The 16548-nt window shown below is 38.8% G+C and overlaps 1 protein-coding gene across 2 annotated transcripts; it reads left to right on the forward strand.

Moving 5' to 3' along the window:
- The first annotated feature begins 304 nt into the window (after window positions 1-304).
- On the forward strand, window positions 305-15914 carry LOC130683554 (leucine-rich repeat-containing protein 37A3-like). Of its 2 annotated transcripts, XR_008997322.1 has the most exons (5): window positions 8910-9692; window positions 12618-12689; window positions 13462-13542; window positions 15202-15273; window positions 15839-15914. XR_008997322.1 is itself a non-coding variant. In XM_057501310.1 (3 exons), exons 1-3 carry the CDS (start codon window positions 410-412, stop codon window positions 4173-4175), a joined length of 951 nt encoding a protein of 316 aa, XP_057357293.1. In that variant the 5' UTR covers window positions 305-409; the 3' UTR covers window positions 4176-5302. The 2 variants fall into 2 exon arrangements, 1 of the variants encoding a protein (XP_057357293.1); XM_057501310.1 differs by lacking the exons at window positions 8910-9692; window positions 12618-12689; window positions 13462-13542; window positions 15202-15273; window positions 15839-15914 and adding exons at window positions 305-718; window positions 1157-1771; window positions 4149-5302.
- The last annotated feature ends 634 nt before the right edge of the window (window positions 15915-16548 follow it).

The following is a 16548-nucleotide window of genomic DNA, read 5'->3' on the forward strand; positions in this document are numbered from 1 at the left end:
GCCAGACCCAGTGGCTTCCTTGGGAAACTCTGCACCACCTCCACCCTTACCCTTCTCTTAACCAACCCCCACTATCCCTGGGCTGCCAGAAGCCAGGGCCACCCAGATGTGCAGCCCAAATCCTGTCTCTCTCAGTGGGAAGGGGGTTCTGGAGGGAGGTGTCTGTAGCTTTTGATCGGGGAGGGGACACTTGGACTCCATGATTCTCAGAAAGGACTTGCTCAGGTGGTGTGGAGCCGATCTCAGCCTGAGCCTAATGTGTCATAAATGAAGGGAGGGACTAGGCAGGCGAGGGGCACGCAGTTCCTAAGGATATGTAAGCATCAGAGAGCTGTCATAATGGTTCTGCTCTGGCTTAAGGGAGCTGCTCTGGTCCTCTGGCTCATTGTGCCCTGGAGCCTTTGCTGCCATGTCCTGGCTGCGTTTCTGGGCCCTGTGGCTTCTTGTGTTGCTACCATTGTGGCTGCTGGTCCAGGCAGCTCAGCCTCCGGGTTGGGCCCTGGACCCTGTGCAGCTGACCCCCAGAACCCCAGGGCCAACCGAGTCCTGGTCTTCAGATCCCTCCAATCTCCCTCTTGAATTTCCCCATCCACATCAACAACTGATGCATCCTGTGGTTCCTTTCCTGTACACTGGTTCAGCTGGAGAGCTGCCCCCAGGGCCAGATCTTTGGGACAAGCCTGGCCAGCATCAAAGTCTCCCAGAGGTGGTTCCGGTGGTAAGTTGAGACCAGAATCAGGTCCTACATCTGCCTCCTTGACTCAAAACTGAGACTAAAACTATAAATGTAGATCAGGCTGAACACCAGTCATTTGAAATACTTGTTCCACCTCTAGGTAGTGATAGTTCAAAACCAACAAGGTTTATTGTTTCACCTCCAAACTTGAAGAAAGATGTAGCTCAGTAACGACGGCTTACCAAAGTTCTCATTGGAACTCCAGGCTGATTTGCAAAGAAACATCTAAACCAACAATTGCACGATAATTACTTAGATCCCAATAAGGATGTTGTCTATGCTAAGGAGAAGCTACCTGTAGAGTTTCTGGGTGGCCCACATCAACCTCCAGGCCCTGTGGAAGTTGAAGCTTTCTCCCAGAAAAGTGTCCCCATTCATCATGGACAGAAAGTTGAGGAGGCTGAATCTTTCTCTCCCCAGGTGGATTCCCAGGGTCAGCATCCAGAGTCCCCTGAAGAGCTGGAACCACTTCCATTGAAGCAGGAGGCTGCGTCTCAGCCTGCAGAGCCCCCGGAGACAGATGAAAACCCTGCAAACCTGCAGGCGGCCCTGAGTGAGCCTTCCTATACTCCTGAAGAGGCTGAGCCTCCAGTCCAGGAGGAAGCCCCAGCTCAGCCTCCAGAGCCCTCTAATGCGGCAGAATCTTCTCAAACCCAGCAGGAGTCTCCAGCTTGGCCTCCAGACCCATTTGAGGAAGTTGTAGCACAACCTCCAGTCTATGATGAGGTGCCAGTTCCAGCTATGGGGCAGAATCAACCTCAGGATTCAGACTTGCCCAGTGTCACTGTGGAACCTGTTGGCCTGGAGCTCAGCATGATTCCGGAACCTCCACCTCTAGGTCTAGAGCCGTCTGAGACAGGTTTTCCTTCACTGACTCAGAATTCGGTCATGAACACCACCACAAACAACATATGTGAGCTCTGTAGCTGCACAGACGAGACGCTGGCGTGCGTTGGTCTCAGCCCAGAGCAGAAGCTCCAGAGTGTGCCTGCCCGTGCCAGAGCCCAACGCTCACAATGGCACCTTCACGATCTTGTAAGAACCGCCTCTCTTCATTTGTTCTCTGCATCCTGCCTGACCTGGCAGCATTTTCCTCAAGGACTTCCGGACCCTCATCTCCATACCCTGTGCGGACTGATTTTCTGTTTTTATCTTTTGTTAACTATTCCTTGTCTTCCTTTTCCTTCTTAATATTGTTCTCCCTTCTCCAGTCTTTCACTTGTAATTGCCCTTATTCTTTTTCCTTACCCGCCTTTTTTAGTTCTGTCATTTAAGTCTTTAACCTCTATTCTACCATTTTCCTATCATTCTTAGTCCATTTTCTTTATAGTAACATGTCCCTATCCTCATTTCACTGGTTAAGAGTAAAGATTCTGGAGCTAGACTGCCTGGGTTTGAACCCAGGTCTGTCATTTATTAGTTTTGTGACTCAATTTCCTAATCTGTAAAGTGGGGATTATGGTAGTTACCATCCCATAAGATTCTTGTGAGATTTAGATGAGTTAATACATGTGAATCCCTTTTATATGTCCCTCGTATGTATATGAGTGTTAACTGTTATTATTTGGTCCCTCAGTTATGTCCAAAACTTTTTCCTCTGGCTTTTTATATAAAGCACCCATTTTTTTGCACAACCCAGGGCTAAGTACTGTGGGAGCCACAGATGTGTAAACATTGTCTCCAGAACCTGACAGTGATAGGTAGAAAGAAAGAATATGCATTAAAAGGGAGGTGATAATTAAGTACTAAAAGAGATACAGACTCTAGGTACTGTAATTCACCAGAACCTGTAATTACTGGGATGTGGAGGTCAGGGAAAGCCGCACTGGATAAGTGACAATTTTAGCTGGGACTTAAAGAGTAGCTATAATTTGTTAAATAGGGGGAAAAAAAATAGGGGGAAAAATAGGCAAAGGCATGGCTGCAGGAATGATCAGGATTTCATAGACCAGTCTGACTGTAAAGAACTGGTTAGGAAGCAATGAAAGATTTTGAAAAACCTTGACTATCAGCTGTAGGGGTTTGAAAGTTGCAGTATGAGAAATGGAGAGCCATTGAAAGTTTTCAAGCAAGAGAGACAAATGATTAAACCAAGGGGGTTGTTTTACATTCCATATGTAGCGTGATCTAGAGAGGAGAGCTTAATTCAGGGAGACCAAACAGGATGTACTAGCAAAACCTAGGAGTGAAGTGAAAAGGGGCTGAATCAGAATGCTGGCGCTGGGAGTAGAAAGAAAATCCTGAGAGCACGACAAAGGAAGAGTCAGTAGGACTTCCTAAGTGACCGACTAGAGCTGGAGGGTGGGATGTGCAGGAAAAGAGAAAAATCAAATTTGATAAAGTTTCTGTCCTGGGTGATGAGGAGAATGATGGTGGTAGAACAGGGGGAAATACAGCAGCTGGGAAGGAGAGCCCGTTTGAGGGAGATGAGTTCAGTTGTAGGTGCCTTTTATCGGTGAGCGTAAGGCACGCAGAAGGCTTCTGATTGAGTGGGAATTTCCAGTAGGCAGAGGAGCAGACAGGTATCTGACCTATTTCTGACGGCCCTGAAAAATAAGGAACTTGTTGCTGAGGGAAGAGAAGCTAAAGGGAAAGATTCAAAGTCACCCAGAGAGGTAGTGGTTGAAACTGAACCTCAAGCATTTAACAGCTTCTTTTAAACACGTGTAATTTATGGATACATTCTCCATGTTTAAAAAAAGGAAAAAGGCACAGAAGTATATAGGATAAAATGTGGAAATCCCACTCCACCCTGCCTACCGCCTATAAGATAACTCCTGTTACCATTTTGTTGTGTGTCCTGCCTTCCAGTCTCTTCCCTTTGCATTTCCCCCCAGGGAGATAATACATTATTCCTTGCTCGGTGATTTATGCGTTTCCCTATGCACTGTCTCTGAGAGATCTTTCCATATTAGTCCCTCTAAATTCTAATTGCCCTTCTTCTAACAGCTGGAGAGATCTCAACAGCGGGCACTGAGCCAAATCTTTGGTATTACCTGGCATAGTGTTTCTCTATATTTATTGTTGATGATAAATTTTTGCCATTTTTTCTGCTTAATTGTTTATCATTTTCTCTTTGGAAGGAGTCATTTGAGATACCTACGTGATTTTAGGAAAAAATACTTACTTTCAAGGTAATTAACTGGCATTATCTGCCCAAGAAGTTAGACAGATAGGAAGTTCAGGTTCTGAGGAGATGCCTTGTTGTTTGTGCCCCGTGTTATATCTTTATTAGCTGTGCAAACTGGTAAGCTGATGGCTGTGGACACTAGAAAGCTGGTATTTTCTGCATTTGAATATTCCCCTGGTTGCCATGATAAGGTTGCCATGATTCATTTGCTTATTCTGTTCATTCTTTTCCTACCTATTCATTGATAGGTAGGACAAAAAAACATTCTGTGTTTCTTCACAGAATTTCCAAGGAAACTCTATTTCTTAAGTGGATGAAAATACATGGAAGTCATACACTTGGGTTGAGAAACTGTGAGTATATTCTCTCCAAATATGAACACAAAAAACTAACTGCATTGTAAGATGTTTCTTGGTCCAGAGTTTTGAGGTCAGTAATTCTGAGAAAAGGTATTTTCCTCTCCATGTCTCAAATCGACCTCTACTGATTGCAATTCTGTTTATTTTAAATACTAAACTTGGTGGATTCTCTTTAAGAGTCATCTTAAACTTACTTTACAGTATGCAAGGAACACACAATTATACTCTCAATATATAAAAATGAAATAACAGGAAGAGTGAAAACCCTCCTTGTGCCCTAACCCCCCATCCCTGAGGTAACCACTACTCTGAATTTAGTATATAGCCTTCCAGATCTTTGTCCATGCATGTGTCTACGTAAGGATTTACAGATAGCAAGATAAGTTTGTTGCGTGATTTACTTAGCTTTTCTACCTGAAGGGTAACATCCTATGACTGAATGCTTTTACCTTTTGATACGATTTAGATTTCTTCCCACCACATAGAAGGCTACCCCATTTATTTAAACTCCTGCATAATATTTTATGGTATAGATTTATCACAGTTAATACTTCCTGTGTTGCTGGATGCTTAGATTCTGTTGTTTTCTTGTCACATGCATCGCTCCAATGAATATCCTTGTACTCGCATGTTTGTCAACATGAGCAAGTATCTCTGTAAAAGAGATATCTAGAAGTGGAATTGTTGGGATTAAGACTATGTAGATAGAAAATCTGAATTGCCCTAAAAACGGTTGTGCCAATTTATACTCTAATCAACAGGACATGACAGCTCCATTTTCCTACACCCTCTGCCACTGAGTATTTTTTTGGCTGATGTGTGATGAGTGGGTGACTAAGAGGGGCCCCATCTGAATTTGAATTTTTCTGATTACTTGGGAATTTAAATATCATTATATGCCTACCAAACATTTGTATTCTCAGAATTGTCTGTTCTTTGCCAGTTTATTTGTTGTCTGTAATTTTTTTTATTGATTTGTAGAAAAGTCAGTTTAGATACAAGTGATTTTGGAAAAAATGCTTATATTCAAAGTAAATAACTGGCATTTTTCAAGACTATTGTATCATTAGTCATTTGTTCAACTTGGACAAGTCAAATGACCTGTGAACTAATATTAAAAGACACCACAGTCATAGTATCCTAAAAATAGGGATTATGACCACCCTAAAAATAGATCCCCCTTCATCGGATATCTTATTCATAAGGAAAAAATGCTAGAACCAGACAGTTGTTTTTTTTAATTTATGAATTTCTTAAATACTATATAAAGTTTATATTTCTCATGATAATATGGAGATTTTATTTCCCAGACTTCTAAGAAAAATGAAAGTAACTTGACACAAGAAGTAAATAACATTAGTTCCCACTGGGGAGTAGAGAGTCGAGCGTGAGGGTAGGCTGAGGGGCAGGCGAAGGAAAACTCTTTTGGATTGTGTACATTATACCTTTGGAAGTTTGAGCCATATAAATATGTATTATATATATATATATTTTAAAGAAACAAGTTTAAACATTAATTTTTAAATCGCATGTGTTTGTAGAGTTTATACAATATAACATGAGTCTGGTAAGGTTAGAAGATTTCCAAGTCAGTTTGAGATTTATACTTGGTAAGACAGAGGTTCCTAACTTGGAGTCAATGGTCCCCAGGGCAGGATTTCTTAACCTTTTGTTTTCCATGTATCTATTTGGCGATCGACAGAAGCCTACCTATGAAGAGATGTTTTTAAATGTATAATAGGTTAAAATACATATGAAAACAAAGAAAACCAATTACACTGAAATACTCTTAAAGAATAATTACTAGTGATATAGGAATAAATCTGCTTTTCTTACAATTAACAATATGTAGAGGTAGTTATAATAATGGTAATCATTATATGTAGTGGTATTTATTGTAAGTGGTAATTATAATATCAAGGTAGTGATGAGAATAAAGGAATTTTGAGATGTCTGCAACAAAGACATGATATGAACATATCTGATTTCTACTGGGGGTCAGATGAGCTATACTGACTGCTACTCTGTTGTGGTTTGTTGCCTACAGTCATGATGGTAGGAAATGCCAGTTTAGAGGTTTTTGAAAATAGAAACAGACATGATTTCCCATTCAGGTTTGTACCCTGCATTCAAGCCATTCTGTTCACAGACCTGTGCATGGAAATTGCATGCATGCTTTTGCGTATATTCAAGAAAGGGAAGTTTTCTAGGAAAAGGGTTCATAGCTCTTATGAAATTCTCAGAGGGTTCTTGTCTCAAAAGATTGAGTCACAAGTGCAAATGAAAAGAAAGACATTTCTTTTTCCTGTAAAGTTGTACTTATGCACATGATAATAAAGGGATGATTTGCTTTAAATAAAGGGGGTAGTATATCTGAAAATCAATACCTGTCACTTTGAATTCATTTAACAAATATTTACAGAGCATCTAGTATGTGCCAAGAACTGTTTTATGTACTAGGGATACAAGCCCAAGAACAAACGACCAAATATCCCAGTTCTGAAGGGATTTACAAATATGTAATATAAAAATAAATAGATTAACTATAATAGATAGGTATAATTTCAAGTAATGATAAATGCTTTGGAGAGAAAGCAAGCAGGGGAAGGTGAGTAAATCAATTCCAGAATGGCCTACTGTTGGCATGTATGTATAGTTAAGCCAAAAAAAAACACACCACTCTATGTCCTGTCAATTTCCTAGAAGTTACAGAGGTGGGGAGAAGGATATTTGCCAGTAATGTAGAATCAAGAATGAATATTGCAAAATTCAGAAGATCGCTTTACTGAAAGGAAGTCTGATCAGAAGTTAAACATGAATGTTTCTCTAATGTTAGTTCATACCTGGTTTTGATGTTTTCATTGTGTAAGAAAATTTTAGATCCCCCTTTGCTCTGATTCACTATAGTTCTACTTTTTTTTTTGCTTTTGTCAAAAAATATTTGGAGTTCTACAGATCAGTATGTTTTATTCCAAGTTGTTGCTTATGTGAAGCTCCTTTTTGGGGTAATTTTTTGATGACACTCATTCTCAGTCTAAACTTTCCTTTAAGGTTGAATTTATTAGGGTAATTTAAAAAATTTTTTACTATCATGTCATCCAAACAACTTTCACCAAAACAAATCCCATTAATTAAAAATACACACTCTTTAGTTACTCCCTGTCTTACCATGATATTCTCTCCTGAACCAAACAGTCTGACAAGGGCATCAGCCAATCAGAGAAGACACTGCCATAACCAGCTGAGTTTCCACCTCCATCTCTTTTCTGTTCCTATTGAAACCTTGTCAGTATTTATAATTTTTAAAGTTAGAATTAGTATACAAGTTTCATATTTGTCCTGATTTTTTTCATTTACCATCATTTCCTATGACCTTTTTGTATATCATCAACAGTGTACACATAAGTTTTGTCATGTGATATGGGGGAGGTAGAGTTTTTTCCAACTGTCTATTGTTATGAAAAGGGTTACTCTAAACAGTGTTGGACATATTGATTTGTTTTTTCCTCTTTGGATCATTTCCATGGAAATAGGAAACCATTACCTGACAGAGATGGGAGAACAGTCATAGCATCACCTGGTGACTATTCCCCCTTCACACATTCTGGCCACCGCTGCTGTTCCTTGTAATGTGGTGCATTTCCAGGCGAGGTCAGGGTCTTTGAGGCATTCTCAGGGCTCCAGGAGTTGTTTGTGGGAATGAAAGTTTTTTGTCTTGGCATCCTTTTAAATGTATGTGACTATATTCTGTGTAATATGAACCACCGTATAACAGAGATTGCCCTTGTTTTCATATGCAGAGTTTCCAGGTAGTAGTAATTGAATTGTTGAAAGCTATGAGAAAGAATTAATCTATGAGGTGGAAACAATGTAGGTGACTAACAGACCCTGTGAGGGAAAGCAGAATGTTTATATGCAGAACTTGGTGGAAATAGTTCACAAAGCAACATAGCATGTTCTTGGATCCCCAAGGTGCTTGAAGGATGTAAAACTGTTAATATTACCTCCCAGGAAGGTGATTCCCAGGGAAGGGAAATTTTCTTTTGAAATCTTAAAGACTTTCTTCTGTAGTGGATCTCTTATCACTCCCTTACTCCACTCTGGGAGACACTGGCTGTATACTCTCCTGCTCATCAGGTGTTAAGAAATGGGTGCAAACCATCCTGCCAGGCATGTTGTCTTTCCTGTGGGACTAGGTGAAGCAAAGGCGTGAACATTCTTGGGCAAACTCAGATGTCAGGCTTGTCGTGGATTATTTCCGTTCCCTTCATTCTGCATTCTGGAGAAATCATTGGCAGGATCTCTGTTTTCTAATTGATTCTTCAAAGGTACATATATTGAGGTTTTTTTATTGTTAATAATAACACTTTTCATTCATGTAATCCTGAGTTGATTCTTTTTCACGGATGTACTGTCTGACTCAGGACATCAGTTATGCCATTCTAAAGTCCCCTCGTGTTCCCTCTCTTCGCTCTGGTTCATTAGCTATCAGCTCACTTGCTTTTGTTTTCTGTCCATAACGGAGCTGTCTGTCTTTCTCATTTGGTCATTCCTGAGTGCAGTTCATCTTTGAGTTGAGATTCTCCTGCTTGTGTTTCCTGGCTCTCGGACAGAGGTGACATGACCTACTGGGGCTGTTGTTCCTAAAGGAACATTGTTTACTATATTCTCCTATATTATCAAGTCCCCTCATACCCCATTGAAGTCACTGTCCATCAGCGTAGTAAGATGCCAGAGAGTCACTACTTGTCTTCTGTGTGCTACACTGTCTTCCCTGTGACCCCCACACACACCATGTGTACCAATCATAGTACCCCTCAATCCCCTTCTCCGCCCCTCCCCACCCAGCCTTCCCCACCCCTCCCCTTTAGTAACCGCTAGTCCCTTCTCAGAGTCTGGGAATCTGCTGCTGTATTAAACTGGATGCACATCTTAATGCACTTTTTAGTTCCCTGAAACAATATTTTCAATGGGAGGAAAATTGAACAGCTTCACTTGCAGCCTTGACATAGTTCTGTGTGGGGCTCCCATACTAAGGTTCAGGAGATGGCAGTTCTGCTGACGATGGTGCCACCCACAGTTGGGTTCTGAAAGAGACTTGGGGATCAAGAGAGTAGGTGTAAAATACACATTTTGGTGTGAAGAGTGGATGGATAGTATGTGTGTGTGTGTGTGTGTGTGTGTGTGTGAGGGAGAGAGAGGACACAGAGGAGGACATGACAAGAAAGATCTGAATGAAAAGAGAGATCACCATCCCTAAATTAATAAGAACTAGGGTGTTTAGGTGGTACCATTATCATTATTCAGGTCTCCCCCACATGTAGAAATTAGTCCTGTATGTAAATAGTTATAATTATTTTGCATTTGATTCAGAAGTAACCTTTCCATTTTTCAGAATTCTCAGTGACAATCAGTTCAGTGAATTACATAAGGACTCATTTGAAGGCCTGCTATCCCTCCAGTATTTGTAAGTTAGATACTCACACTTATTTATGAGCTTTTAGTTATATTATCTATAACATAAATAAGGGGTTTAAATTAGACAATTTCTATAATTTCTCCCAACAATAAAAATTTATAATTCTGTAAGTCTGTGTAGGGAGGGCACTAGCCACTCTCTAGCATTAAATACCTCCTATGTGTTCTCAATTATTTAATTATATGGACAAGCTATAGAAAGAAAAACCCTTCAGTTACAGAGGAAAAGTGGTAATGAGGTCTGAGCAATTACAGACACCCATAGGAGCCTTGGTATGTAAGTGTTCCTATGCTCTCTGTTTATATTAACATGCAGTTTATAGCCTATGGATCAAATCCAGCCCATGGTCCGTTTTTATACAGCCCTTTTGTTAAATGGCTGTAAAAGGAAAAAAGAAAAGAAAGAAAGAAAAACATGCAACAGAGACTCTATGTAGCCTGAAAAGCCTAAAATACTTACTTTCGAGCCTTTACAGAAAAGATTTGTAAAAGTTGGTTTAGTGAGATGAGAGGAATTAAAGGTAACCATATTGTCACCTAAAAGACAAGAAAATATAGAATATTTATATTAACGTGAATGCCATTAACCCAGAATATTTTTATAATTTAATCTAAATTAACATTGAAATATTAAGTACTTAAGTAGATGATTTATTTAAACAACATTATCAAGAATATAGTTACCCAGAGAAGAGACTGGTGTTTAGGATTTCAATGCAGGAATTGTTATACCAATATTAAAAAACAGATATTTGAAGTGGTGATTAACTGATATAGTTGGAAATGTCTACATTTACACTAAATAAGCACATCAGAAATGGCCCTAACTTCTCTAATTACCAACTAAAAATCTCTCCAGTCTCATTGTCAAGGAAGTAATGCCTACATAGTACTTCTTTTTGTTTAGAAGTAAGGAGATACTGAGTTGCTATAAAAGCTCAGTGTTTATTCTTTGTCTTTTGCATGCAGAACTGTATATGTCATCCTTATTACACTAATAAATGATTCTCTTTTGCAAAAAGATTCTTCTTGCAAATATAGAAACCTAAGGGAGTCAGATATAAAGGGTCTTACATGACAATAAAAATAGTCCTTTGAGTTTTCAAACCTTTCAAGCCACAAGGGACACTTTTGTATTGATCTTCTTAGGTACCTCTGCCATCTGGGCTCCAAACCTTCCAAACACAAATGAGATAACTGCTCAGTGGATTAGGCCCTTCATTACTTCTATTGTAAAATGTTTTGTAAGCTAAGTATTTCATTATCATAAGTATTGTCATTACTTAAAAAAAATGCCAATCAATAAAAAGGCAAAAAAGTATATGACAACCACTGTGCCTAGTATTATAGGCACAAAAGTGGGTAAGACAGGGTTCCTACCCTTCTAGAAACTCATGATCTCACAGGGGAAATGCACTTGCCAACTCAGACCACCATGTATAAGCACTGAATGAATGACAAAGTGCTGAAGAGGCACAGAAGAGGGAGCTATTTGAAAAGCCATTTATTTTTAAATGATCCCTTTTCTTCATTCATTTTATAAATATTTGAGTTTATGTCCATGTGTCAGTTTTAAACATGGTAGACAATGCAGGTAAGTAAGACCTTGTCCATACTTTAAGGGAGTTTATACTGAGAGGAAATGGGGTGTAAAAATAACTATATTAAAAAGAGGAAATGGATGTGGGCAGTGAGAGGTATGAATTGTTCGGGGAGCACAAATGAGGGGAAAAAGACTTCAAGTTAGATAAAAATGCTACAAGAGCAACACTGTTAGAGCAGCAGCTTGAGGGGTTTTTGGGTATCGTCAGACCGACATCTTGGGAAGAATAAGTTTGCAAAGAAGAGTGGCAGAAAGGCAGCACATGGGAAAAATACCTTGTCCTATAGAGTACATTGGGTGTTAGGGCCAGACCTTCTGGGGCTTCGAAGGCCAAGCCAAGGGTAACAAGCTGTCTTGTTATCTCGGCAGCACTCTAGGACAAACTTCAGCCTGCTGGAAGATCACTTGGAGGGCTTCTCACTGCCCAAGCACCCACCCCACAGTTACTGATTCAGTTGGTCCCGAGTAGGGCCGAGAATTTACATCTTCGATAAATTCCCAAGCGATGCTGGTATTTGAGAACCACTCATGGAGAGTTAATGTGGTGACTTTGTGCAGGATGGATTAGAAAGGAATGAACCAGAGGCAGACATACCCTTCAGAAGAGTTAATACGCGTCTAGGTGAAAAGTGAGGGATGAAGCCTGAATCAATAGAAATAAGAGAGTCACCTCTAATAGTCAAGAGTGAGTGATTTAAAATAAAAATCCAATAGCATGTTGTTGTTTTTTGTTGTCCCACCACTGTACAACTGGAGCAGTTAAATTCATGGAACTATAGCAATGGAAACCAAAAGTGAGCTTCTGTTAAAATAATAGAAAGTATAATTCTATTTTAGTTGAAAGTAATTATAATTGGAGGTGTAACTTCCTTTCAAGTTTTGTGAAAGAGCATCTTTTATTTTTTCTGGTGTTGAAATGGCCTAGAAAGAATAAAACCAGGAAGGTTTGTAAATGTGAGAATATTCCTTTCAATATTGGAAATTATATATGGAGATAAAAGCTTTTGAGCTCCTACTGTGGAATTTGATGAGACCACAAAAGTTGATCTAATCAGTCCTTCTGCTCTCAGGAAGGATTATCTCAACAATCTCTCAAGATCTATGGTTGTGTATTTTATTTATGAAGATAATGAAAGTGAGACTTTGGTGAGGGCAGGGATAGGAGGTCTGGAAGGTTACATAATAATTTCTAAGGTTTAGAGTTTAGATAAGTGCTACTTATTCAATGTGATTATTCTAACCTCTACTAGTTATCTCTGCTAATTAGATATCTGATAGCTGAAACAATATTTTTCCTTTTCCTTTTCCCAGAGATTTATCCTGCAATAAAATACAGGCTATTGAGAGACGCACATTCGAATCACTACCTTTTCTGCAGTTTATGTAAGTTACAAATACAATTTAACTATGTTTGGAATTTTTATAAACTTAATTGTAAACCTCTTATGTTGAAATATTTTAAATGGAGAGCTACTAAAATTACGTGGCCACATCCTTTTTGTCTCTAGGGAACACTAGTGTAAAAATTACCATATGGATCAGAGTGACTCATTCTAGAGCAGGGGTTCTCAAGTAGGGTGATTTTCTGCCCAGGCGATACTAGGCCGTGTCTGGACACATTTTGGTTGTCAGAACTGTAGCTATGCTGCTGGCATCTGGGGGGCAGAGGCCAGAGATGCTGCTCAACAGCCTACAGTGCCCAGAACAGCGCCCACAACAAGGATTATCCAGCCCAAGATGTCAGCAGTGCAGTCATGGAACCCTTTTCTAGAGAATTAAAGATCACTTAGACAAGTGTTCTGGGCACTTATTCCTTTGTATCTAGCAGTACATGTATAAACATGAAAGTATAAATCTTTCATATAAATATATTGTATTTATTTTATTTGTATTTTCTGTAATAATACCACTGACACCAGGAAAAAAACAAGAAGATGTCAATTACTAATCCATCTTTCTCTTTTTTATAAAACAAGTATACTTGATACACAATCTCTTTTTTCATACAAATATTAAAAACAAAACAAATATCTTCCATAGTGAGATTTCTTTAGTGTATGAGGAAGTATTGAGGTTACGTTTCATCATATACAGGTTAGAATCCCTGCCAAAGGAAAAATGTTCTGAAATAATTTTTTTCTTCTTTTCCTTGTAGAAATCTTGGCTGCAATCTAATTGCAGAACTGAGCTTTGGAACATTTCAGGCCTGGCATGGAATGCAGTTCTTACACACAATGTAAGTTGAATAGACGATGAATATGTGTAGAAACATGATACAGTTACTAGTTAGCTGGTGGTAAGCTCAGTATGAGCTCTGAAAAATTTGTAAGATCCATTTTTTTTCCAATGAGGAAACTAAGGTACAGAGGGGACAGGAGACATGTCTGAGTCATACATGGCAGGCTACACTTTCCTGATCTTTTGCACAGGCAACGACCACACTCCATCATGTAACACCCACGCCTGCAACATTAATGTTTTTCTTGAATAAATGCTCCCCACATTGCTGTAAGCCCACTGATTAAATATCCAGAGTTCTGAAAAAGCTGGTTTGACCATTTCTTGCTAGTTTTTGTTGTTCTTCCTTTATAGGATAAATTTTCACATGTCCTTACTCCATCATTTTCAGATTCGCCTGCAACATGGTTTTAAATCTCTAAAGTCTTAATGATGACAGGCTAATTAGATATTTAAGCATGGGAGGTGATTAGGGAAAAGGAATAAAAAGAGAAAATGTAATTCTCGTAGAAGTTTCCCAGACGGGTAGATCAAGTTTGAAAAGCTATTTCTATATTTAGTGCTCTCAAAATTGAGGTTAAAGTAATAGCTGTTTTAAACCCCTTTCCCCCATACAAGTTAAACCCAGGCTTTGGAACGAGAACTGAGTTCAGATTTCAGTTCTGCTTTTTAGTACTAGCTTGATAATTCAGAACAAGTTATATAAACCCGCAGTTTCCTCACTTGTAAAGTGGGGTAATAATAATAATAATATGTAGCACAGAGGGTTATTGTGAGGATTAAATGTGAAAAGCTGACTGCAGATGCCTGGCAGCCCAATAGATTTAGTTGTGATAATAATATTCTACAAAATGCACTAATGATTCTTGAGTAAAGTTAATTTACAAGAATATTTTTTCCTTCCTGTTTTTTTTCTTTTTGGTCTGTTTTTTGTTTTAAAGAACTGAGAAGAAAATCTCAGCATTTTGGAATATAAGTTTGCATCAAAAATGAATTTGTTCATTTTATTGATGCGTAAGCAAAATGTTATTTGTTTATTCAAAAAACATTTATTGAATACCTAGTAAACACCAGGCACCATGTCAGGCACAGGAGTGACACTGACAGTAAAGTGTGGTCCCTGCCCTCAAGGAGCTGACAATCCAGGAGACTGACAAGTGAACAGGTGATTGCGTGCAGTGTAGCCAAGGCTGTGACGGGAGCAGCGGTTTTACCGCCTCCTCTCAGGTTTATCCCTGTCTCTTTTGATCCAAAACCAAGGAACTGTTCCTGCTGTCACTGCATGGTTTGAACTGTGGAACTGTTTTAATTTCCAGAACTGAAAGAAAAGCATCTTGAATTATGGAGGACCTAGGAATACCATTTCCTTCAGAGCAAGGGGATTTCCTCCCAGCATAGTCACTTTGTGGGATTCTCAATCTGAAAAGTCTTTGCTTCCCACTTTTTTCTGTGTTTTTCCTCTTTGTCTTCTCCCCTTTATCGTCCAGAGACCTAGGTAGGTAGTTCCCAAAGGAAGAGTGCTTTACAGACTCTAAGTGTGATTTATAGGTAAAGACAGATAACAATTTTTCCTTTTAACCTTTAAGTCCCATGCCAAAAAAAAAATGAATGTGTTCCATGAAATGCAGATAATTTTAATTCTATTGTATTTTTTCAGAAATCTCAGTCATAATTTTCTGACAACTGTTGAAGATTCTTATTTTTTCAAATTGAGAGCATTAAAATACTTGTAAGTATTGCAACAGTCTCATGGATTATGAGATGATTTCTACTCTGTTACTTTCATCAAAGATTAAGTATTTTGCATTTTGGCTAAAAAGGAATAATTTATATTTTAACTGGGTTATCGAAATAAGAGTTTTGGGCAAAGAAAGGATTAAGAAAGAATGTATATGTGCAAGACCGCTATCAGAGAAAGAGAGTGGTGCTGAAGAACGCACATAGATATGGGATGTGTAGATGCATGTAGAAATATAATTTAACCCAGAAAGCAAGGAGGAATAAGGTGTATTTTTAAAAAGTAAATACTCTAGAGTGGTGGGTGCAGGTGAGAATGAGAAGCAGGGCGATGACAAAAAGATCGTAGTGTTCAGGGCCAAGGTCATTAATTTGATGATGCAAATAAATTTAAATTTCTTTAGTAATTTCTCTCTGGAATTATTATCTGTGGCAAGTAAACTCGAGCTGGCTAGACAAAGAAGCCAAAACTGAAGTAATAATGTGTCATTATCTTTTTAAGTATAGAGTTTTTGTCTTTGGGTTCATATCATAAACGTTTGTGCTTTTTCCTTCAGAGACATGGGAAAAACCCAAGTGACACTTAAAACAGTGGAGAGCATCGTCATGATGAGCCCCAAGTTAGAAAAACTGTAAGTTGATTTTTCTTATATTTATTTTCACTTAGTTGATTTTTTTAAGTTTCATAATTTTATTAACTCAGGCTTATTGAAGTATGATTTTCATGTAATAAAATTCACTTTCTAAGTATACAGTTTGATGAATTTTGACAAATGTATAATTATGTAACCATCACCATTTGAAATGCAGAACCCGTGTGACTCCAAAAAGGCCCCTCATGGCCGTTTGCAGACAAACCCCTCCTCCCACCACCTGCCTCCAGCCACCACCAGTCTGATTTTCATCCCAGCAGTTTTTGCCTTTCCCAGAAGGTCTTATCAGTGAACTCATATTGCATGTAACCTTTTGTGTTTGGCTCTTTTTACTTAACATAATCTTTTTGTGAGTCATCCATGTTGTTACAGCTGTCCCTCCCTTTTATCGCTGAGGAGAGTTCCATACCAGTCATTAATTAATGAACATTTGAGTTGTTTCTAGTTTTGGCTATAAAAAGCTATGAAAAACATTCATATGTAGGTCTTTGTGTGAACATGTTTTTGCTGCATCATATGCTAGGTATGTATTTAACGTTTGAAGAAACTGCTGAGCTGTTTTCTAAAGTAGCTGCACCATTTTGCATCCCAGAAAGCAGTATATTGAGAGTTGG

Source organism: Manis pentadactyla, chromosome 4, assembly GCF_030020395.1.
Source record: "Manis pentadactyla isolate mManPen7 chromosome 4, mManPen7.hap1, whole genome shotgun sequence".
In the NCBI taxonomy this organism is placed as follows: domain Eukaryota; kingdom Metazoa; phylum Chordata; class Mammalia; order Pholidota; family Manidae; genus Manis; species Manis pentadactyla.